This window comes from Pimephales promelas, chromosome 8, assembly GCF_988280905.1.
Source record: "Pimephales promelas chromosome 8, fPimPro1.hap1.1, whole genome shotgun sequence".
Taxonomy (NCBI): domain Eukaryota; kingdom Metazoa; phylum Chordata; class Actinopteri; order Cypriniformes; family Leuciscidae; genus Pimephales; species Pimephales promelas.
In genome coordinates, this window is record NC_142776.1 from 3,110,784 (window position 1) to 3,134,496 (window position 23,713).

General features: G+C 36.9%; 1 protein-coding gene across 1 annotated transcript in view; it reads right to left on the reverse strand.

Moving 5' to 3' along the window:
* Positions 1–23,713, reverse strand: part of sema5bb (sema domain, seven thrombospondin repeats (type 1 and type 1-like), transmembrane domain (TM) and short cytoplasmic domain, (semaphorin) 5Bb) — a 70,196-nt gene that overhangs the window by 22,554 nt on the left and 23,929 nt on the right. Inside the window, exons 3-11 of the mRNA XM_089133737.1 lie at positions 16,957–17,168; positions 13,308–13,407; positions 13,175–13,220; positions 5,844–5,906; positions 5,428–5,740; positions 3,973–4,258; positions 2,663–2,798; positions 2,377–2,584; positions 293–500 (exon numbers count right to left, since the gene is read on the reverse strand). Coding sequence (XP_088989863.1) covers positions 293–500; positions 2,377–2,584; positions 2,663–2,798; positions 3,973–4,258; positions 5,428–5,740; positions 5,844–5,906; positions 13,175–13,220; positions 13,308–13,407; positions 16,957–17,168 — 1,572 coding nt within the window. The remainder of the gene's footprint in view (positions 1–292; positions 501–2,376; positions 2,585–2,662; positions 2,799–3,972; positions 4,259–5,427; positions 5,741–5,843; positions 5,907–13,174; positions 13,221–13,307; positions 13,408–16,956; positions 17,169–23,713) is intronic.

Below are 23,713 nucleotides of genomic sequence, written 5' to 3' on the forward strand. Positions count from 1 at the left end.
TCCTAAAAACATTAAAATTGAAACTACTGCGGAAACAAAGACACCTACATCTTGGATGCCCTTGAGGTAAGCTAAAACATACCAAAAATTAATTTCAAAGTGAACTATCCCTTTAAGCAATCAAAAATAGTTTTAGCTAAATAACAGGTCTGGATCTCCATCTTTTTATAACATTACGACAACAAAAGCACTTGAACACAACACACTGGTAAATACCAGTTCACAAGTGGAAAATATCATATTTTCCTTATCACGTGAACGCACCACTAGTGTGTGTATGTGTGTGACTTACTGTTCAGTTTTGTAGCTGGAGCATCTCTCCAGTGGGATCTTCAGGACTCTGCTGGGAAGTCCCACGAAAAGCGACCTATCGTTGTGCAGAATCTGTAGGTTTAGGATTGGCTCCTGCATGTTTTCTGGAAGAATGTTCATCTCCTCCAGGTAACATCCACGCAGACTCTTATTACTGGTGGACAAGGCCTTAATGATGGTGCCGTGCTCTGATTGGTCAATTAAAGAAAACAGCTACAATTAGAAGCGCAAGTTCTTCTAAACATCCCAGCTGAAAAATCCAGCCAGCAGAATAAGGAATTTTTTTGGATCCGGGAGTAGCATCCCAGACGTGAAATAGCCGTCCAAACACATATCCCAAGAGTAGACTAGAAACGACTGGTTTTTCACTGACAGCCCAAACCTTGTCTTGTTTTAGACGTCTGGGCTGTCAGTGAAAAGTCTATTCGTCGTTTCTAGTCTATTCTTGGGATATGTGTTTAGACATTTATTAAATGTAGACGTATGGGGTGTGTTTGGACGGCTATAGTATAGAGTGCCGAAGTTATGACATCACTTTGCAGGCCAAAACGCGGAAGTGAGTTAGCATTTTAGCACTCCCGGTTCCCTCGCTCTAAAGCCTAGTATGGAATTTTTGAATGGGTTTTTGCCAAATCGCCTGAAATAAGGTCTGTGGTGAACAAAGCCTCTAAATATTTTTACACTTGATCTATGACAAAAAAACACACAGTTATAACCTGCTTGTGGTTTTTTAAACTTTATTGTGTCTGCTTGTGTTTTTTTTTTTTTTTCAAAATGTATAATGTAATCTTATTTTTTGCGATTTTCCACAAGTTTATGGGGAAAATGCATAGCTTTTCGATCGAGGGAACCCATGCGCCGCTAACTTCCGAGTTGTCCTACAAAGTGACTAGGGCTGGGTATTGACACAAATTTCACAATTCGATTCGATTTCGATTCGATTCAATATTGATTATTTTGGATATCAGTTCGAAGAATAAATGGAAAATTTTATCAAGGAAATCAAATCTCTTTACTAATGCTGTAAATTATGGGAGTCTAGTTGTAGCTTTATTAGCCTAATATGAAGGTAATAATGAACTGTTTTGTAGCTACACAAACACTTCAATTACACTTTTATTTATTTTTATAAGAAGATTATATGAAATATAAACATTTAAATGGTGGCTGTCATAAAAAACTTGTCAGATTTATTCAAATATGCCTTAAATATTGAAGAACATTAAGATTATAATGCATATGTAATATGGTGTATATATTTAGCAAAATGCTCCTCTCTAGAGTTAATTTTTCCAGCTGACTAACGAGTTTATGTGGGTTTTCTGAGGTAAATATGACGATTCATGACATTAATTACAAGCTGTTTAACTGAAGTCTTTCCACGGTTGAAACGCTGATTGAGCGAATCAATGTGACATGATACGGATTTCGATAAGTTGTACTCTATCTTTAACACACTTTCAGATGCTCACTCATGTTTATTTCGCGCTGTGACTGGTGTTATTAACCCGGAAGAGAGATCAGCGCTGCTGCTTCTCTTGAGCTGCGCCACAGCGATCTCACGCCACAGCGCCAAAGCGCTATTTATGTTTTTGAATTTCTAAAGAAAATGGACGTAATTTGAAATTTGAGACTTTGTTTCATATCAATAGTAACAAAGGACAAAGATTATTGCGATTTTTTGAATGTGCGCAGCCGCGATACAACGTTCCATTCATTCAAATGAAACAGGATGACTAATCGATTCTTGAGATTTAAGAATCGTTATCGGTTCGTAAAAATGAGAATCGATTAATATCGAGAAATCGTTATTTAATACCCAGCCCTACAAGTGACGTCATCACTTCGGCACTCAATTAGACGTCTTTTAAACGCAAAATTGCTTGGTTCCCAGCATGAGAAGTTAGTTAGGCCAGCACTATACCAGCTCTATCCATCATAACCCAGCCTGGACCAACATGGAAATCATGCTGATATATGCTGGATTTGCAGCAGAGATTGGAAAACACAATGGAGGACATGCTCTTGAACAGCATGCGTGTCAGATTTCTTTGCTTCCTTTACCTGTGCCGATGTACATGACGTGGTAAAGCGTGTCCCTCCCCTGAACGATGTCCACGGCCAGCCTGGAGTAACGGATGTTGTCCTGCATGACCAGAGGATCTGTGGAGATGGGCTGAACCACCTCACTCATGAGGTAGAGCCTCTGGGCGTCTTGAAGACTGCGCTCCGTTAGATTACTGCCTGAACCCGAATCATTCACTGTCCCACACTGGCAGAGAGAAAAAAAAACAATTGAGTACTGGATTTGGTGCCAGAAGGTGCAGCTGCAGCATTTAATTTCCTTCACCTGAAAGTTCGGAATAGGATTGGGAGTGGAAAGCCAGCTGGTCCGAGGGTTCTCCTGATAACGGAAGGGTCCGTTAAAGGCCTGTGTGATGGCACTAAGGTTAAACGCACACACTGCTGACGCAGCAATGCTGTTCCTGTGAGGAGAAACGTGAGAGGGAAGTGAAGCAAATTCTACATTAAAAACCTTGAATGGAGAAACAGGACCATTCAAAAGTTTGGGGTCATTAAGACTTTTTTTTTTTGTTGAAAGAAGTCTCTCGTGCTCACCAAGACTGCTTTTATGTGAACTAAAATACATTAAAACAGTAATGTGAAATATTATTACATTTTAAAATAAATAGTATTCGAATATATTCTAAAAATATATAAAAAAAAATTTGCTGTGAATTTTCAGCATCATTATTATTCCAGTCTTCAGTGTCACATGATCCTTCAGAAATCACTCTAATATGCTGGTTTGCTGCTCAACAAACATTTCTGATTATTATCAATATTGAATAGAAAGTTAAAAAAAAACAGCATTTATTTAAAATCAAAGTCTTTTGTGACATAATAAATATATGTATAATGAACCTTTTCAATTTAAAGGAGTAGTTCAATTTTGAAAAAGCTTTTGCTGATAATTTACTCACCCCCATGTCAGTCAAGATGTCCATGTCTTTCTTTCTTCAGTTGAAAAGAAATTAAGGTTTTTGATGAAAACATTCCAGGATTTTCTCCATATAATGGACTTCAATGGGAACCAAACGGTTCAAGGTCCTTCAGTGCAGCTTCAAAGGACTTGAATGAAAAAGGGACTTATCTAGGACCCTTCGAGTCATGACTCGAAAAAAGATTTGTTCATTTTGATGAACGAGTTTGAACAGAACAGTTCATCACAGAACAGAGCAAGGCGAGCATTTGTGCTTATAAAACTTAAACTTTTTTATTTATTTTTTGAATGAGCGATCATTTGACTTGATAAGACCCTTATTCATCGTCAGGTGTCGTTTAAAGCCCTTTGAAGCTGCACTGAAACTCTCATTTGGACCTTGAACCGTTTGGTTCCCATTGAAGTCCATGAAGAAAGACATGGACATCTTGGATGACATGGGGGGTGAGTAAATTATCAGCAAAAGTTTTTTTTAAAAGTGAACTACTCCTTTAATGTGTCCTTGCTGAATGAAAGTTGTAACAAATCTTACTTACCTGTATATTATATATTATAACCGGTATATAATGTCTAAGAAGTAATTATGTTTTGTCACAAAACTTGTGGAATTCCTGTTGGAAATTGCATTTTCCGCGTGTGATGAAGAATCCACTCACACATTGGTGGTGAAGACTCCGTAGATGAGGTCCTGCTCAGGGAGGTAGAAGGTGCTCTGCAGCTCATGGTAGTAGAAGGGAACATCTCCAGAGCGGGAACAGTTCAGCCGAGCCTTCATGAAGGTGGTCCATGTGTCTTCCAGCAGGAAACGACCGCCGATGTCATTCTGACACACGCGGGCCACACGAGAGAAGACAATCTTCCCACAATCCTGTTCTACCGCGTTCTCTCGGAGAAAGAGGTATGTGAAGCGACCCACCTCGTACGCAGAGACAAAGTGAGGATCTGTGGAGAGAACGGGGAGGAAGATGATGCAATATATTACTATCACAACACTTTTTTCAATACATAGCCATAAATAAATGGGTGACTCACAAAGTCGCATTTCACCCCAAAATCAGAAGAAATTGCGTAAAAGAAATTGAAGAATGTTTAACACTATTTTATTACAATAAAATACAATATTTAAATTAGGGCTGGGCAACGATTAATCGCGATTAATCGCATCCAAAATAAAAGTCTGCATTTACATAATATATGTGTGTGTAATTATTTTGCATATATAAATACACACACATGCATGTATATATTTAAGAAATATTTGCATGAATATACTGTATATATTTATACATAATTTATATTAAATATAAATATTAATATTGTATATATTAACAACACATTTTTCTTAAATATATACATGCACGTGTGTGAATTTTTATATACACAATAATTATACGCAATACACACACATATATTATGTAAACACAAACTTTTATTTTGGATGCAATTAATCGCGATTAATCATTGCCCAGCCCTAATTTAAATAAAACATTTTCACATCGTAAATTTTTTATTGGTGAATTTTCAAATATGTTATGATGCATATAAGCTAATTATATATGTTTAAATAAATTCTTTAAAAAAGGCATTTTTAAATCATAAACATAATGTAACCAGGTGTTTAGCTTTTTTGTTCATTGGTGAATTCTCTCTAATACAGTATTTTGTTGCTACAATAAATACAATAAGCTATTTCTAATAGATGTATAAAAGTAGCAACAAATACTACCAAGAATTTACAATTTAAGAATGATTATTTGGTTCCTTTTACAGTACAGTACAGTGTACTTACCTAGAAAGTACTGGCTAATATAAGGTAAGTACATGGACCAGGGGTAGGTTCAGGGTTAGTACTAGTTATTACCCAGTAATTGTAGTTACTAAAATAAGTACATAGTATTTACATGTGTAACTGGACTGTAAAAGAAAGCGTTACCGATTATTTTTGCAGTGATGAGAATATACTGTCGTTTCACAATACAAATAAGCTCCAAAAGTAGGCTTCATTTTCTTTTAGCAGAGCATAATTTCTCGATTTTGGTTTTGGAATGGACACGTTCTTGGCAGGTTTTGTCAGATTCTCTGATATGTCTGTGTGTGTCGTCCCACTGTACCACTGAGCCATTTGGAGTTGTACTGGGCGGTCCGCAGGGGTGGCATGTTCCCCAGACTGCGGTAAATAATAGGGTCACGGCTGGAGAAATCAGTCACAGTGGCCGCATAGACTTCTCCACTCTCAGTTATCATCGCTGTAGAGTTGTGTCGAGGGTCGTAGGGACAGCGCGCCACCCCACTGATGGACTCCAGAACGCTCGCCATGTCAGTAATAGGACGAGTCGTACAGATGGGCATGAAAGCATTAGTGCCACAGGTAAACAAACGGCTGCCGTTCAACAGGAGGACACGAACATAGTTCTGACACTCATCCTGAGAGGAGCAGAGGAAGAGAAGAGAGATTTCATTTCACACATATAACATACAAACACTATAACATACATCCATCCATTCATTCACAGATCTTTCTTCTCACCTCTGTCTTTCCTTTGCTCTGGCAGGACCTCCTGGTGGTCTCGTCTACGGCCCATTCTGTGGCCTGCAATCAACAGACAATTAACATTACTGGAAGAAGATGGGGGATATGAGGGTAAAAAGCACGGTAATTCGAAAATACTACAGGTTTTCTACTAATACAAAGCTTAAAGGAGTATTTCACTTTTGAAAAAACTTTTGCTGATAATTTACTCACCCCCATGTCGTCCAAGATGTCCATGTCTTTCTTTCTTCAGTCGAAAAGAAATTAAGGTTTTTGATGAAAACATTCCAGGATTTTTCTCCATATAATGGACTTCAATGGGAACCAAACGGTTCAAGATCCAAAAGACACTTTCAGTGCAAACTGTTCAAAGGGCTTTAAACGATTCCAGACGATGAAAAAGGGTCTTATCAAGCGAAACGATCACTCATTTAAAAACAAAATACAGTTTTTAAAGTTTATAAAGTTTTATAAGCTCAAATGCTCGCCTTGCTCTGTTCTGTGACGCACGTTTGTGACTCTCCTGTTCGACTCTTTTCACGAATCTTTTCCAAGTCATTTGGTTGATTCAATGAACGAAACGAACGAATTGACTCGGAAAAAGATTTGTTCATTTTGATGAACAAGTTCGAACAGGAGAGTCACAAACGCGCATCACAGAACAGAGCAAGGCGAGCATTTGTGTTTATAAAACTTAAACTGTGTTATTTATATATTAAATGAGTGATCGTTTCGCTTGATAAGACTCTTATTCATCGTCTGGTGTCGTTTAAAGCCCTTTGCACAGTTTGCACTGAAACTGTCTTTTGGACCTTGAACCGTTTGGTTCCCATTGAAGTCCATTATATGGAGAAAATCCTGGAATGTTTTCATCAAAAACCTTAATTTCTTTTCGACTGACGAAAGAAAGACATGGACATCTTGGATGGCATGGGGGTGAGTAAATTATCAGCAAATTTTTTTTCAAAAGTGAACTACTCCTTTAATGCTAAATCCTGAAAACTGGTATCCTTTCAATGATTCGACTAAGTCAATGATGTGGGTGACATGTTGGAATGATAAACACAGTAAAAAAAAACAACCACATTTAAACATTTATTTCATTACAAAATTGTTTAAGGTCACACAAGGACTACTGTTTACTGATGATTCAAACAAATTTGTAAATTATTTACTTTTCATTTCATTCAAACGAACTGTCCGAACAAACAAACTCCTTAAAGTGTAAAATTCCTTTAACCTTTAAACAGCCATGACGACAAATCCAAACCTCTGACTTTGATTTACATTTAAGGAGGCAGAAAAATATAACATCCTCTTAACGCAGTAAAACTATGAAACAGTCGTGGGAAGCTCTTCCATTCGTTCAGCTTCTTTCCTTAATGTCAAGAAGGTACAAAACACACAATAATAGGAGACAAAGAGATGGAAGATGGAAAGTTTCGCTGCAAAATACACAATATGACTCCATGGCGAGGCAGATGTGTGAAAGAGCAATTGTGTGACATTTAATTAGGCAACACTGGACGGTTTGTCCTAATCGCATTCGTTCTCTTATCTGAAACGAAAACCCTTGAATGTGTGGTTTCACTGGTTTTAGACGTTCTTCCTCTCTTTTGTTCCTTGTCCCTCCCTCTCCTTTCACAGGCTGCTTTGTCATGTTTATCTGTGTTGTCATTGCCTCAAAAATAATGTAGACCAGAGTCTCTCTCTCTCACACACACACACACACGATAGACTGAAATAATAACGATGATTTTGTATTGGTTGTGGACCTTGTGAGGATCCCAGCAGGCCCTGAATAGAGTCAGACGAGTGGAAAGGTCACAGATAAAACATCTAGATTTTTAAACTCACACTTTCAAACATGAGGGTGAACTTCATCCCAAAATCTAAATATACAGTTTACAGTACACCACAGTTCAAAAGTTTGGGGTAAGTAAGACTTTTTTTAGCTGAAAAAAATTAATACTTTTATTTGGCAAGGATTCACTAAAGGGATAGTTCACTTTGAAATTAATTTTGGTATGTTTTAGCTTACCTCAAGGGCATCCAAGATGTAGGGGTCTTAGTTTCAACAGTATTTTCAATTTTGATATTTTTAGGTCAAACCGTTCTTGTCTGTCAGTCTTGAAGGTCTATGGTCACCACCTCAAAAGAACAAGTCCAAATTAAACATGATTTAATGACTCGAGCGGTTTGTGTGAGAAAACGAACAGTATTTATATCGTTTTTACCTCTTATAACCACAGCCACATCCAATTGATCTGAGGGTGCGGGTGGCTGCGGTTACAAGAGGTAAAAACTATATAAATACTGTTCGTTTTCTCACAAACCGTTCGTTTCGTATCTTAGGCCATCAATGTGTTCTTACATTTACGAGTCATTAAATCATGTTCATTTTGTACGTTGAATGAACCAAATGACTCGAAAAAAGATTCGTTCATTTTGATAAACGAGTTCGAACAGGAGAGTCACGAACACTCATCGCAAAACAGAGCAAGGCGAGCATTTGAACTTATAAAACTTTTTTTTAAATGAGCGATCGTTTTGCTTGATAAGACCCTTATTCATCGTCTGGTGTCGTTTAAAGCCCTTTGAAGCTGCACCGAAACGGTCTTTTGGACCTTGAACCGTTTGGTTCCCATTGAAGTCCATTATATGGAGAAAATCCTGGAATGTTTTCATCAAAAACCTTAATTTCTTTTCCACCGAAGAAAGAAAGACGTGGACATCTTGGATGACATGGGGGTGAGTAAATTATCAGCAAAAGTTTTTTGAAAAGTCAACTACTCCTTTAAGCTTTCACTCTTTAGTGGTAGTTTGAGAAGTTTTAAGAGCAACATTGGATATACTACAAAAAGAGGTTTTTTAAGAGGTTACATTTTTGATAAGTGACATCTGTGTTTCCACACTCTTGAAAAGCACCAGGAGCTTCTGATGAGCACAAACATGTCTACAAAGGAGCTGATTACACATCTTCTGACAAACAGCATCTGTTGATTTGACTTTAGCAGACTACATTTCATTCCTGTTGTTTAGGAGAAAGAGCGAAACAAAGAGAGAGAGAGTGCAAGGTTTCAGAAAGCAATCATCAATCTAACTGTGCCTCTGCAGTCAGTCACTGAACAACACGTGAAAGACGTCTTCATTTGAAGAGCAGGATTCACCCTGAAAAGATCTCGGGGTCAGACTCGCGTCGCCGCTGGGTGTTGAGGGGGTTGTGTGTTTTCTCAAGATCTTCTCATCCTTGCCTTCCCTACCAGTCACGATCATTTGACCTCAGCTAAAACACTGTTATCTGCTCTCTCTATCTGTCTCTGCGATCTGTTCCTCTCAACAGTGAAGCGACTGACACAGAACCATTATCACACCAGATATATTTCAAGTGAGATATAATAAATCATTAACATGAGATCCAACAGATCCAAACCTCTTGTTATCAGTGTTGGGGGGGTTATGCATCACAAGTAGTCAGATTATGTCTTTCAAGTAACTAAAGTAACTCACTACTTTTAAATATACAACAAAATATCGGAGTTACTTTTCCAAATCAGTAATGCAACTTTGTTTTCTTGTTTATTGACAGCCAGCGCTCCTGTCAGAGGTGTTGTGTGTGAACATGATGCTTATTGTACCTCTAGACTAAAGTAAAGAAATCCAATAACACACTTTAGGGGATTAACGCAATATTGTAATTTGTAACTTTTACTTTGTAACTTTCCACAACACTACTTGTTATCACATCTTTCATATACTGACGTGGCTGATGTGTGTAACCTTGTTGAATGTTAATGTCTGGAGAAGCCGTTTGGTGTTCTGTATGTTTGACTAAAAATACAGTGCGAGTTCCCAGAAAATCAGTTATTATTTTCTAAACTCAGATTGCAGATTACACGACATTTTCAATCTTCGTATTATTGGACTTTCCAAATTTGTTTATAGGCGAGCGACATTTTAATTGTCCCAATTGACACTTTAATTGTCTTTAATTGTGAAAGTAAAGTAATTTAAAAAAACAGATAAGGAAGTAAATATTGAGTAAAAATGATTTATCAATTTTGAGCAAAATTACAGCTATACACCGTGTAACTACACGCGACGCAACGCCGCGACACGCGATAATCTTTTCCATGTTAATCAGATTTTGTCCTAACCAGACGCGACGTCGACACGCAAAGTTTCTAATTTAGAAACGGTTCCTATTTCTGCGACGTCGCGGCTGACAGATAAATGAAGATATTACACAGGTAATGAGTACATGAGTACACATTACATTATTTTTAGTTAAAAATAGGTCACTGTGCCACAAGCGATAGCAACGGGTAATTTACCTCAGATTTTGAAAGCATATAAATATAGCGTTCAAAATGAATTCTATGCAAACATACAACTGTACTTCATCACAAAATTAGTCAATGAGTATATATTTGTTGAATGTTTTGATTTTTAATAATGTTATTTCTTGATTTGATTATGTCCTTACCCATTTCAAATGCGAGTGCTGGCCAGCAGTGCGCTTTCACAGAGAGACTCCGCCCACACGCTGTTCTAAGTGGCTGTGATTTTTGATTGACGTGTGGTGACTCACAGTCGCGTCGCTTATAGACGAATCCGACGAGCGTTCTTGTGTAGGCTGCCATCTTGTGGCGACGCCATTACTGAGCTGTTACACCGGCATAGACATATGCACCGGTATGTAAACAAACCTCGGAGATAAGGTGATAACGCACCCTTGATGACAGCTAGAGCCAGGCAGACTTGTTGGGTTGATGATGTTAGACATTGGCCTCCAGTCACAGATGAAGGTACAAACGATCTTACAGATTATTTATGAAAATAGCTTGGCAAGCTAGCTAGGCTAACGTTTGCTACCGAGGAAACTAAAAAAAGATCTGTCCATTTGGCAACAATAAATAAATAAATAAATGAAATCAAATAAACAATTTCATGTTTTTCATTTGTGTGCATTATTTATCTCATGTTTACATTGCAACGGGCATGGGTAAGGTAACGTCACAGCTAGAAAGTATACATAATATCGACTATTTAACGTTACTGTTTTTAAACCATGGAAAGAGGTCAATAGGAGAACAATTATGTCACATAACGTTACATTCAGCTCAGGAAAGCCATTTAATGACCATATTGAATAGAAAAAATAACAAGAGAGGAGATTTTGCTTATCACTATATCACACATTTATTATATTTTTTTTACTTATGTCATTAAATAATTGTTATTATACGCGAATGTCCGCGTCTTGTACTCGCCCAGGAAATCTGTGTAAACCGTACGGCACCAGACAGGGGCAGTCGAGCCGGGGTATTCACAATGTTTTCTCTTCAAAATTGAAATTTTACTGCCACCATTGAAACAATTTATAACGGAAACTGTTTACCCACTCGACATTATACAAGGAGTAACGTTGTAACGTTAGTGACAGTCGTAAATCGCGGGCTGTTTATTCCAGTGGACGCAAGTTGCAACTAAAACAATAGGAGGCAATGGCGCAACGCTACCCAGCAACAGCTCAGTAATGGCGCCCGCTTACTTCCGGTAGTTTCGCCGGATTCGTCTATAGTGTGGACCGTGTGGACAGACACACTTGCTGTCGCTGGAATTTTATCGCGTTGTGTGTAGTTAGGACACGGTGAAAAGCTTTTTTTCTTTTTTATTTTGAGTAATTTCCACTCAAGCTGCAATTCAAACATAAAAAGCTATGAAATTATCTTAGCATTTTTTTTATTTAATTCTTTTTTTAAATGTCATTGGCAGAATGCATGATGATTTGAGATGGAGACTGGAAGTAAAAATATGTCATGATGGAGAAATGAAATATGCAGACATTTTAATGCATGTGAAATAAGTCACAATTTTTTTTCATAACGGAGATGTAAAGGGAGCTTGTGAGGAGCTTGTCATACAGCCATGTGCATGTATGTGTGTGTGTGTGTGTGTGTGTGTGTTTGCTCGAGGGGTGACTGTGGGTCACTCTTGTGGACACAGGGTCACGAGGTCACCCTAAATCACTGGATTCTGACAGATTCTTTAGCGGTCTTCCTCCAGGGCATCACACCCCCTCTCAGGGTTACGGTGAACGTTTATAGAGTTCACCAGCAGGGTCTTCAACACACACCAGAAAAGTCACTCTTAAATATCACACAACCACTCAAAGCTTTCAGCAGGGATGTCACGCAAGCGCAACACAATCTCAGCGTTCCCAACTCACAGTAGGTGCAGCTGTGGTTACACAGTAAGTGGATGCGAATCATCCTTGAAGATGAACAACGGCAATTCGAAGCCACTCCCAGATGGGATTGCGGTCTACTGGCAGATTCTCACCTCAAACACAGCAGACACACACACACACACACCAGGACAGATGTCTGGGACTATATTCTATCTACACTTTATTTGCTAGTGAAGGTTTTTTATACCCGATAAACAAAAACAAATATGAAGAGTTCAGATGCAAAAGCCTCTAAGTGCCATTTGAAATTTTCTTCTAGAATGATCATTTTTATCAAGCTTGTATATTTAAGTTCAGTGATTTCACTTAAATGGCAATGATAATTACCTATTAATTGTTATTTAAGTGAAATTACTGAACTTAAATATACAAGTTTGATAAAAATCATCATTAAAGAAGAAAATTTCAAATGGCATTTAGAGGCTTTTGCATCTGAACTCTTCATATGTATATTTAATTATTTAATGAATAGATTTTATTATTACCCTGTTCTCAAACATTTTCTACCCTGTCTGATCATTATGAACATAATCTACACAAAAACAAGAAAATTAGGATTTTTTTTTATTCCAATAAGAACAAATAGTAATATATATATATATATATATATATATATGTGTGTGTGTGTGTGTGTGTGTATATTTAATGAATAGATTTTATTATTACCCTGTTCCCAAACATTTTCTACCCTGTCTGATCATTATGAACATAATCTACACAAAACAAGAAAATTAGGATTTTTTTTATTCCAATAAGAACAAATAGTAATAATAATAATAATATATATTATTTTGGGTTCCTCCTTTCAAGAGATTAAGAGGAGAGGAGGTCAAATCAGGACACATCTGTCTTGGAAGTCAGCCAATCTGCACAATAACATGCTACTAAAGGTGTGTGTGATGTTTCAGCTTCTGTGTGTCAGCACTTTTGAACATGTGGACAACCATAATAAAAGACTGAGTCTGTGCATGTCTGGCATGAGAAGAATTAAATGGACAGTGCTGGTTCTGCATTTCTAGAGATGTCAAGATGATTGAATGGACAGATGGGAAGGAGTATGAAGAGAAAGTAGTACCTGCAGGAGAGAAATGTTGCTCAAACTCAATCGGAAGAGATGATTCCTACGGAGAGAGAGAGATAGTTTAGGTTTGACAGGTTTGTGTGTGTGTGTGTGTGTGTGTGTGTGTGAGTGCGTGTGTGCGTGTTACCTGGCTCCCACTATCAGCTGGTTCCTGGTGAGGTCGAGTGCGAGCGGCGAGTAGTCGTTCACTCCAGGCATAGAGAAAGAGGACAGCCACGGGCTCAAAGCTGCGGCACAGGTGACATTTACACAGTTAGCTGTGAGCCTGGATGTGTGATCTGTTGTTTAGCTGCTGTTTTCCACTGTTTAGACAGATGTTAACTCTAATCCCACAAGTCAACTCTATACAAATGATAATGTGCCGACTATCAGCATTTCCTCTGCATGTTGCTTTGAGCGATTGCACTGATTTGTCTCTGCACACACACACACACACACAGTGCTGATGTTTAGCATCGGGAACTGTGAAGATTCTGAGAGTCTGATTCATGCATTAATAATCTTGTTCATGATAAGATGCATTATCCACTGATGACATTTACATGCAAAAAAACATTTCCCTGCATAATGTGATAGAATGTCATCTTAGTTACTGACGTCTACTGTACACTATCGTTCAAAAGTTTAGGTTGGTAAGATTGTATAACGTTTTGAAGTTCTTCTGCTCACCAAAGCTGCAGTTATTTTATTTGAAATACAGTAAAAAAACAGTAATATTGTGAAATATTATTAACATTTGAAAATAACTGTTCTCTATGTGAATATATAGTGACATGTAATTTATTCTTGTGATTAAAGATGAATTTTCAGTTTTTGATGAAAACATTCCAGGATTTTTCTCCATATAATGGACTTCAATGGGAACCAAACGGTTCAAGGTCCAAAAGACAGTTTCAGTGCAAACTGCAAACTGTTTAAAGGGCTTTAAACGATTCCAGACGATGAATAAGGGTCTTATCAAGCGAAACGATCACTCATTTAAAAAAACAAATAACAAAGTTTAAGTTTTATAAGCTCAAATGGTCGCCTTGCTCTGTTCTGTGATGAGCGTTAAAGGGTTAGTTCACCCAAAAATGAAAATTAAGTCATTAATTACTCACCCCCATGCTGTACCAACCCCGTAAGACCTTCGTTCGTCTTCGGAACACAAATGAAGATATTTTTGATTAAATTTGAGAGCTGTATAACTACCACATTGGCTCCTAAGGGACTGCCTCTTGACGGCCCAAAAAGTCAATGAAGAAAATGTTTAAATATCCCAAGTGACTACCGTGGCTCAACTATATGTTTATCAAGCGACGCGAATACTTTTTGTGCGAAAAAACAAACAAAAATAACTAGTTTATTCGACTATTTCTTTTCTTCCTTGTAGGCCAGAACGAGACTTCCTTATAGATTTCCACGACGCATGCGCGAGAATTGCGATCTGAAGTAGTGAAGGCTGGTGTGAGCAGATCGCAAATCTCGCGCATGCGTCGTGGAAATCTAAGGAATTCTCGTTCTGGCCTACAAGGAAGAAAAGAAATAGTCGAATAAACTCGTTATTTTTGTTTGTTTTTTCGCACAAAAAGTATTCGCGTCGCTTGATAAACATATAGTTGAGCCACGGTAGTCACTTGGGATATTTAAACATTTTCTTCATTGACTTTCTGGGCCGTCAAGAGGCAGTCCTTTAGGAGCCAATGTGGTAGTTATACAGCTCTCAAATTTAATCAAAAATATCTTCATTTGTGTTCCGAAGACGAACGAAGGTCTTACGGGGTTGGTACAGCATGGGGGTGAGTAATTAATGACTTAATTTTCATTTTTGGGTGAACTAACCCTTTAATGACTCTCCTGTTCAAACTCGCTTATCAAAATGAACAAATCTTTTTTCGAGTCATTTGGTTCATTCAACGAACGAAATGAACAAATTGACTCAGAAAAAAAATTTGTTCATTTCAAACAGGAGAAAACTTAAACTTTGTTATTTATTTCTTTAAATGAGCCTTATTTATCGTCTGGAATCGTTTAAAGACCTTTGAACAGTTTGCACTGAAAGTGTCTTTTGGACCTTGAATCGTTTGGTTCCCATTAAAGTCCATTATATGGAGAAAAATCCTGAAATGTTTTCATCAAAAACCTTAATTTCTTTTCGACTGAAGAATAAAATAAATATTTAAGAATAGAATAAATATTTTCGACTTAGTAAATTATCAGCAAATTTTTTTTAAAAGTGAACTACTCCTTTAAGCCAATTAGAAATGCTCTCTATCTGGTGATAAGTTTGTGCATTCAGGTTCGTTGACATCGCATGTTTTTTTGGAGAAAGAGCGTGTTAAAGGGATAGGGGTGTCTTCACTTTTAGACTTATTTTTCTGTTTCCCAGATTGTATGTTAATCTATGGGTCTCTTAATGTATTTAATAGTACATCAGCTACTAGTGCACTTTACTATTACTAGTGTGTAGTGGAGGAATTATAAAACATAAACACAGTGTGGCCTTGCACATTAACAGGACAGACTGTGTCGATTAGTGTGTGATATTAGAAACTGCAGGGTGTGAACACACTCCTGCCCTGATATTACACACAGCTGTGTTAACCTTTAACATCATATGATTAACAGAAAACTGCTGGCCGTTAACTAGTCTCAGATGAAAACATACACTGGATCGGCAACAGACCATTAATGAACGGACTGATGTATTATCCATACAAAGGGTGTTTTCTCAAAACAGAGAGCTCTCTTTTCGCACTTTCCAGGAGACAAAGTGCACACTTTTTAACAAATGAAGCGAGGTTTGTCTCTTTAAAGCTACACTGTGTAACTCTTTTAGTTTACTCTTAGCTAAAAACACTTAGTTCTTTCAAAAATATATGTATATTTACTTCGTTCAAGTAATAAAGTATTCTTGTGAATGTATAATATGCCATTGAAAATACATACGGGTAAGGGGTTCTAATGTCGGTCACCATGTTGCCCCTCCATCTTGAAAGTACATTAGCCAAAGAGGGACATACCCGTTAATTCAAGCTTCGCCTTTCGCGTTTACGTTTGAGTTTACACTCATGGACGAGGTCGAACTGGAAGCCATGTTAATCTTGGACTACACTAGGAGTTAAAACAAAATCGGAATTGAGAGGAACAGAAACTAATATTCACTGGATTGTCATATACATTTTCACCACTAGATGGAGGTAAAAAACACACAGTGTAGCTTTAAAGTAAGACAAATCCATTCACTTGCTGGGCATATTGGCATAAGCTAATACATAAATAAACACAAACTCTGTGCCATAAACTTCTTTAGTCTAAATCATGTCACTAGTTTATGATAGAAATCTCTTATTCTCACCAAGGCCATTCATCATCACATTTACTCGATCAAAAATACAGTAAAAACAGTAATATTGTGAAATAGTGAAAAATTTTGAAAATAACAGATCCCTCCATCATCATTATGAATCTCTTTACTGTCACTTCTGATTAATATAACGCCTTCCCGGGGAATAAATAAACGCAGCTGATGTCTTTTAAAAAAAAAAAAGGTTCTTGTATCTGAAGGCCACAGCCGCCAAACTGAGCAATGTGATTTCTCCCATTCAATTATCCTCCTTATGCTGTCTGCGGTTTCACTTAGATGGTCTCGTCTGGTCTAGATGCAGTTTTTACAAGCTCGACACACTGTCTGAGACGTTTGGTCGAAAAATAATTCAAAAGCTTATCGTTTTAACCTTTGGCTCCAAATGCGAGTGATGAAAAGGGCAGGAGAGAGCGAGGTATTTTACACCCACCTGTGTAGGAGGTAACAGGGTGCAGTTTTCTCCGGCACTCTTCAGGCAGAGAGGGCACAGGCTCAGGGTCGGAGGTCGCTGGGAGAGATGGCGTCTGTGACGTGACGAGAGGCAAAGAGAGGAGGCGGAAGAAGACAAGTCCAGCGAAGGACAGTGGTCCACTCATGGTTACCGGAACAACCACTCCCGAACTTAGGAAAAGCGAGAGGGTCCTGACATGGCGAGAGATAAAAAAAAAAAAACCTTAATGTTAATAAAATTGGAATAGTTTTGGAAAGCCCACTGAGTAGGGCTGTCAAACGATTAATCGTGATTAATCGCATCCAAAATAAAAGTTTGTGTTTACATAATACTGTATGTGTATGTGGGTGCACTGTGTATAATTATTTTATATATATATAAATACACACACATGCTTGTATATATTTAAGAAATATTTTCACTGTATATAGATTTATATATAATTTATATTATATATAAATATAAATATTTTATATATAAATAATATTTTTTTCTTAAATATACATGCATGTGTGTGTATTTATATATATATATATATATATATATTATATATATATACACACAAAATAATTATACACAGTGCACCCATATATATTATGTAAACACAAACTTTTATTTTGGATGCAATTAATCGCGATTAATCGTTTTTACAGCCCTACTTTAAATGCAATTAATCCGCGAATCACATAATTGCTGTGAACAGGCCTAATTCTTCAAGGAAAAAGTCCTTTTTGCGTTGCAGGGAAGAAAGTAAAACGGGTTTGGAATAACATATGGGAATACAGATAACAGAACTTTAAAAAACAGAAAGACATCCAGATAATTGAATTGAATTGAATGCCTTTATTGTCATTGTACTTTACAATTCAATTTATGGAGAGGGGTTGGTGGTGTGTATTACATTTTCTAAAGTCCATAAAAAGTTCCTTTGTTTTTGCAATGTTTAGGATTAGGTTATTGGCTAAAAAGATACACCGTGAGAGACCACTTCATCTTCTCCTGATGTGTTAGTTCTGCTATTTCTAATCTAATTAACCTCCATCTCTCATCGCTGTAAATGGCTGGACCTCTTCCAGGACCTGCAGCAGTTCCACATAATGTTATTCTAAAACACAACATTGATTTTGCTGTAATTGTCAGCCTGTGGACGATGATGCAGCAGATCATTAAAAGATTAATTAGAAGTTGAAGAAGGGATTTTAATGTATTTTCAGCCAGTCGTGGGAATCAATGGTGAATCTGTGGTGATCTCGGTTCACCCAGTTAATCTTTCCAGTAGGTGTCTAACAGCGCAGGAGGTTCAGGTAAATACTCATCTGAGATCTTACATACACAGCTTCACTCTTAACAAACTTCCCAGTTAGCCCCCTAGTAAACACATGCTCAATCACACTTAAACATACACTTCCTGATGCGTCACAGAGAAACCACTGAAGCATCTGTCTTGGCTTGACACACACAAACACCAAACATTACCCAATCTGTAGAGACAGAGGTGGTCTGATGTCCTTTAACTAAGCACACTTTTCACTTTTTTGTGCTGATTTACTAACTTGATACCATATCAATTGGAAAAACTCATATACTTTGATAAAACAGTCCTTTTAAACGAGTAGTTCACTTTTGCTGATAATTTACTCACCCCCATGTCATCCATGTCTTTCTTTCTTCAGTTCATAAAATGAAAATAAAATATGAAATTTAAGAATGAAAGCTAATTTGAAATATTAATAAATGCTATAATAGTATATAAATAATACAAAACTAATTAGTAAGTTTTAATATTGAAATCATCATTTAATGGACTTCAATGGGAACCAAACGGTTCAAGGTCCAAATGAGAGTTTCAAGGGGCTTTAAACGACACCCGACGATGAATAAGGGTCTTATCTAGCGAAACGATCGCTCACTTAAAAAATAAATAAAAAAGTTTAAGTTTTATAAGCACAAATGCTCGTCTTGCTCTGTTCTGTGATGCGCGTTCGTGACCCTCCTGTTCAGATCAAAATGAACAAATCTTTTTTCATGTCATGACTCGAAGGGTCCTAGATAAGACCCTTATTCATCGTCTGGTGTCGTTTAAAGCCCTTTGAAGCTGCACTGAAACTCTCATTTGGACCTTGAACCGTTTGGACCCCATTGAAGTCCATTATATGGAGAAAATCCTGGAATGTTTTCATCAAAAACCTTAATATCTTTTCGTCTGAAGAAAGAAAGACGTGGACATCTTGGATGACATGGGGGTGAGTAAATTATCAGCAGTTTTTTTAAAAGTGAACGACATTTTTAATTACATGCAGAAAGGAACTACTCTATTCATGGGTTGATTTTATCACAAATGAAAACATACACACTGTGATTTGTTTATTTAGCGTCCTGACCAGCAACACTGGGCGAGGCTATGAGTAAGTTTGATCAAAAACCCTTTTTTTTTTGCAGTTCCACTTGGTGAACCAATTAGTGGAGACGAAATTGCACACTTCAGCTGTAAAACATTTATTCAAATCTCAAAATCCAGTTAATAAGGAAAAACAGACAGCAAGTGGGTGCGGTAAAATTTTCTTAATGGTGAGTATTTGAATTTTCTGTGTAATTCTCTGGCAGCGGGATCCAGACTCTTATTCTTGGCTCGGGAAGCGTGACGCTGTGCGACAGACACTTCATCGCAGACCATGTCTAATGTACCTCAATAGCAAAAGACCCTCAATCTCCCAAATCCCGCTTAATACCCCTCAGCACCCTATTCATGCCCCCCTTCTCAGACTCATCAGAGGCTATAGAGGTGGAGAGAGATGCAGACCCATGAAAGCCATGATGGCAGTGACAAATGCACCAAAGAGGAGGCCCGGGTCACACAATGGACAGACTAGGTGGGCCGCCGCAGCCCGTCTGGGCCAATTCATTTTTTTTATCAAAAGAAGAGATATGAAAGAAGAAGATGAATAAATAAGGTCAAAGATGGTTGACACACAAATGCACACAAGCACCAATCACATATAGATAACCATGGGGTCAGAACAGGTTAATAATGACCTGACAACTCTAGATCCAACAACTAGATTAGACTTTGTGAACAATTCAAACAACGCGTGTTAGATATTTAAAGATGTTTATGGGTAATTCAAAAGGGTACCTTAATTTTTCAGACCAAAGTCAAATGTCCCAGTGTTGTTTCTACACAGGCCATGCCTGGTTTAAAGTTCAAAGTATTATAAAACCCATCAAAACGATCACTGATTTGAACATGAGATTAAAGGTTTCACTTTTATTTTTAGTAGGTTTTGTCGAAACACTTTGTCTGTCTGGTCCATCTACACTGAAAAAAATAATATGCTTTATCGAATCAATAAAATTGTGGCAACATATTACAAGCAATATTATTAATTAAATTGTACAAATTAGAATTAATTAGAATATTAATTTGATTAACTATTACTCAATTCTAATTTGTTCAATTTAATAAACAATATTGCTTGTAATCTGTTGCCACAATTTTATTGATTAGATAAAGCGTATTCATTTTTACAGTATAAACTACTGTTAAAAAGTTTCGGCTCGAAATTAATACTTTAAGCAAGGCCATATTAAACTGATCAAAAGTGATAGTTAAGAGATGTGTAAGGTTACAAAAGTTTTCTATTTCAAATAAATGCTGTTCTTTCGAACTTTCTATCCATACAAGAATCCAGAATTTTGATATTTTTAGGTCAAACCGTTGTTGTCTGTCAGTCATATAATGGAGGTCTATGGTCACCACCTCAAAGAGCATGCACAGAGAAGTCCAAATTAAACATGATTTAATGACTTGCAAATGTAAGTACACATTAATGGCCTAAGACACGAAACGAGCGGTTTGTGTGAGAAAACGAACAATATTTATATCGTTTTTACCTCTTGTAAACTGTGAACTATCCCTTTAACAGAAAATACAAGCTTTTGTGATTCTGTTTTTCGTCTCACAGACTTCCATCGTAAGTGATGTAAAATGTAAATTTGGACGAGCCAAAAATGATGTGCTAATCACAAGCAGAACACAGATGCTGTTGATAGAAGTTGTTTTCAAGCCGCCACATTCCTTCAACTTTTCGATTACGCAATGCATAAACAACCGAATTCCTTGGGTATTAAGTTCCGCGTGTAACAAGGACAATGAGTGAAAGGGCGTTGAACGAAATTTCTGCCAAAAAGTCAGATCTTAATCACAGATTTTCCTCAAGCACATTACTGAAAGACAACTAATCCATGACTGACCTGTGTAAACAGTCTGGAAAAAAACACAGGGATTAATGCTAATCCACAGTAGATAACACTGTCTCACTGTGACACTGTGCTTTACAACCCCTGCAGCATCAGGATGCTGATACAGAGGATTTACGCACTATTCATCTTTAATTGTCCTCCGTCAGGAAAAAAGCAAGAGGGAGGGAAGGTATAAAGGATAATGAGCAGCTGTGATTGCAGGAGACATTTCAAGGTGAAACTCAGACATGCTGGAGACGTTTAGTTCAGATGTTACAAAAACAACTGAGCTGGTCTCGTTAACTTTTTGGTTGAACAAGATTAAGCTAATTTAAGTCCACATGAAATCAAAATTGAGCGTATTTAATTCCTGCAATTGTTTTGAGTGGCTAGGGCTGTCAAAATATATGAACAACGTACACTTAAATATTACTAATATTCAAATTATACGCAATTTTAAAAGGCATGACTGTCTAAGTGCATGACGTTTAAAATAATGTCTATAAATCAAATCGAATTTTGTAAATCGCATAAACAATTATGAACAAAGCTTGTTTCAGCCACAGAATAAAAAATAAAAACGGTAATTGCGACTTTTTATCTCACAATTCTGACGTTTTATCTCTGAATTGTGTGATATGAAGTCGCCATTGAAAGTTATAAAGTCAGAATTGTGAGATATAAAGTCGCAATGGCGAGGAAAAAGGTCAGAATTGCGAGTTTATTCCCCTCTTCGATTGATTGGCTAGAGGAGGAGCTGTCAATCTAGAGTTAGTGGACCAATGGTGACGCTTAAGCCCGCCCTAATTTACATGAAACTCAAATTGTAACATTTGGAAGAGCAAGCGCAGGACACGGAAAGAAGAGCGAAAAACTTGAACATAAATTTAAGTTTCATGCAAAATATTTTTTTGATGTGTTTTATTCATTGATTCACGCTTATTATATTTTGATCCATGACCACGTTGTTTGCTTTTCTAACAATTTTGCAGTTTGTGCAATATATTTTTACATGTGTTTTTACATTTTTAAATCACGCTTATTATTTTTTGATAAGTGGCCGAAATACATTTGGCGGGATTTTGATCCCATTACAAGCTTCCATACAAAACAGCATCTTGTATTTACAGTAAGCATCGATTAATATAAAGAGTGCCGATCACCACCATAAAACAAACCTTTGCGTGGGACAATGTGGGACATGTTACCAACACTACAACATACCCTGAAACTGTTATATAATGTCTTTCTAACTTGATAAAAACATTTATATTCTGCCTTTCAGCTGATAAAATTTCTTTGTTCTTTAGTCCCTTCCAAAAAAAAAAAAAAATCTTTATTTTACATGTCATTTAAATTCAACATCACTGAGCCCAGGAATCATGCAGATTACTATTAGAAACAGTTCTGACCAAGTCCAACTAAAATCCAACAAAATAAACAATGAACAAATAAAATATAAAACAACATGAAATTAGATTGATATTAAAAACCAAAACCAAAAAAAAAAAAAAAACGTTTTTAGAAAGGATGTGAATTAAAACAACCACAGCAGGCAACAGGTTAAACAACAACAGTTAAATTCCATTAAATAGAAAATTGTATTTACCGAATTATCCATTTGTTTTCCGACAGGGAACATATGGAACGAATCACCAGTACACATTTTGATTGACAGCCGTCACAACCTACTAGTGACCGTGTTTACTCCTTTCTTTTCAACCATTGGATACACTCAGAAAAAAAAGGTACAAAAGCTGTCACTTGGGCTGTACCTTTTCAAAAGGTAAACTTTTGTCCATTTCATGAGCTAATAAGTACATTTTAGGTGTTAATATGTACATTTTAAGTGTTAATATGTACATTTTAGGTGCTAATATGTACATTTCAGGAGCTAATATGTCCATTTTAGGTGGTAATATGTACATGCTAGGTACTAATATGTACATTTTAAGTGCCAATATGTACATTTTAGGTGCTAATATGTCAATTTCATGAGCTAATATGTTCTTTTTTAGGTGCTAATATGTACCACTAAGGTACCAATATGCAGCCTTTGGGTACAAAAGTGTACCTTTTGAAAAGGTACAGCCCCAGTGACAGCTTTTGTACCTTTTTTTCTGAGAGTGTAGGATATAAAACACGGCTGTTGTATTTGTACTTATGACGAAGCCTGTTAAATATAGGTGAAAAACTACACTACAAGAATAATAAGTAAAACGCTTTCTTAAAAAGGCAAAATAATGCATGAGCATTTTCTCAATATGATAATAAAAAACCAATAGACTGATGAAAATGTGGGACATTTCCTCAATATGCGACGTGCGGGACAAAATGCTGTGCGAAAACGCAAAGCGGGACGGGTGGTCACCCTACCGATCACAAAAAGTATTTTTTTTTGCATTTAAAAATATAATGACATGCAATGGAATGGGAAAACCCTCAAATACTCTCGAGACATGTCTTTTAAAAGAACTCTGTTGCGAGACGCGGTCAA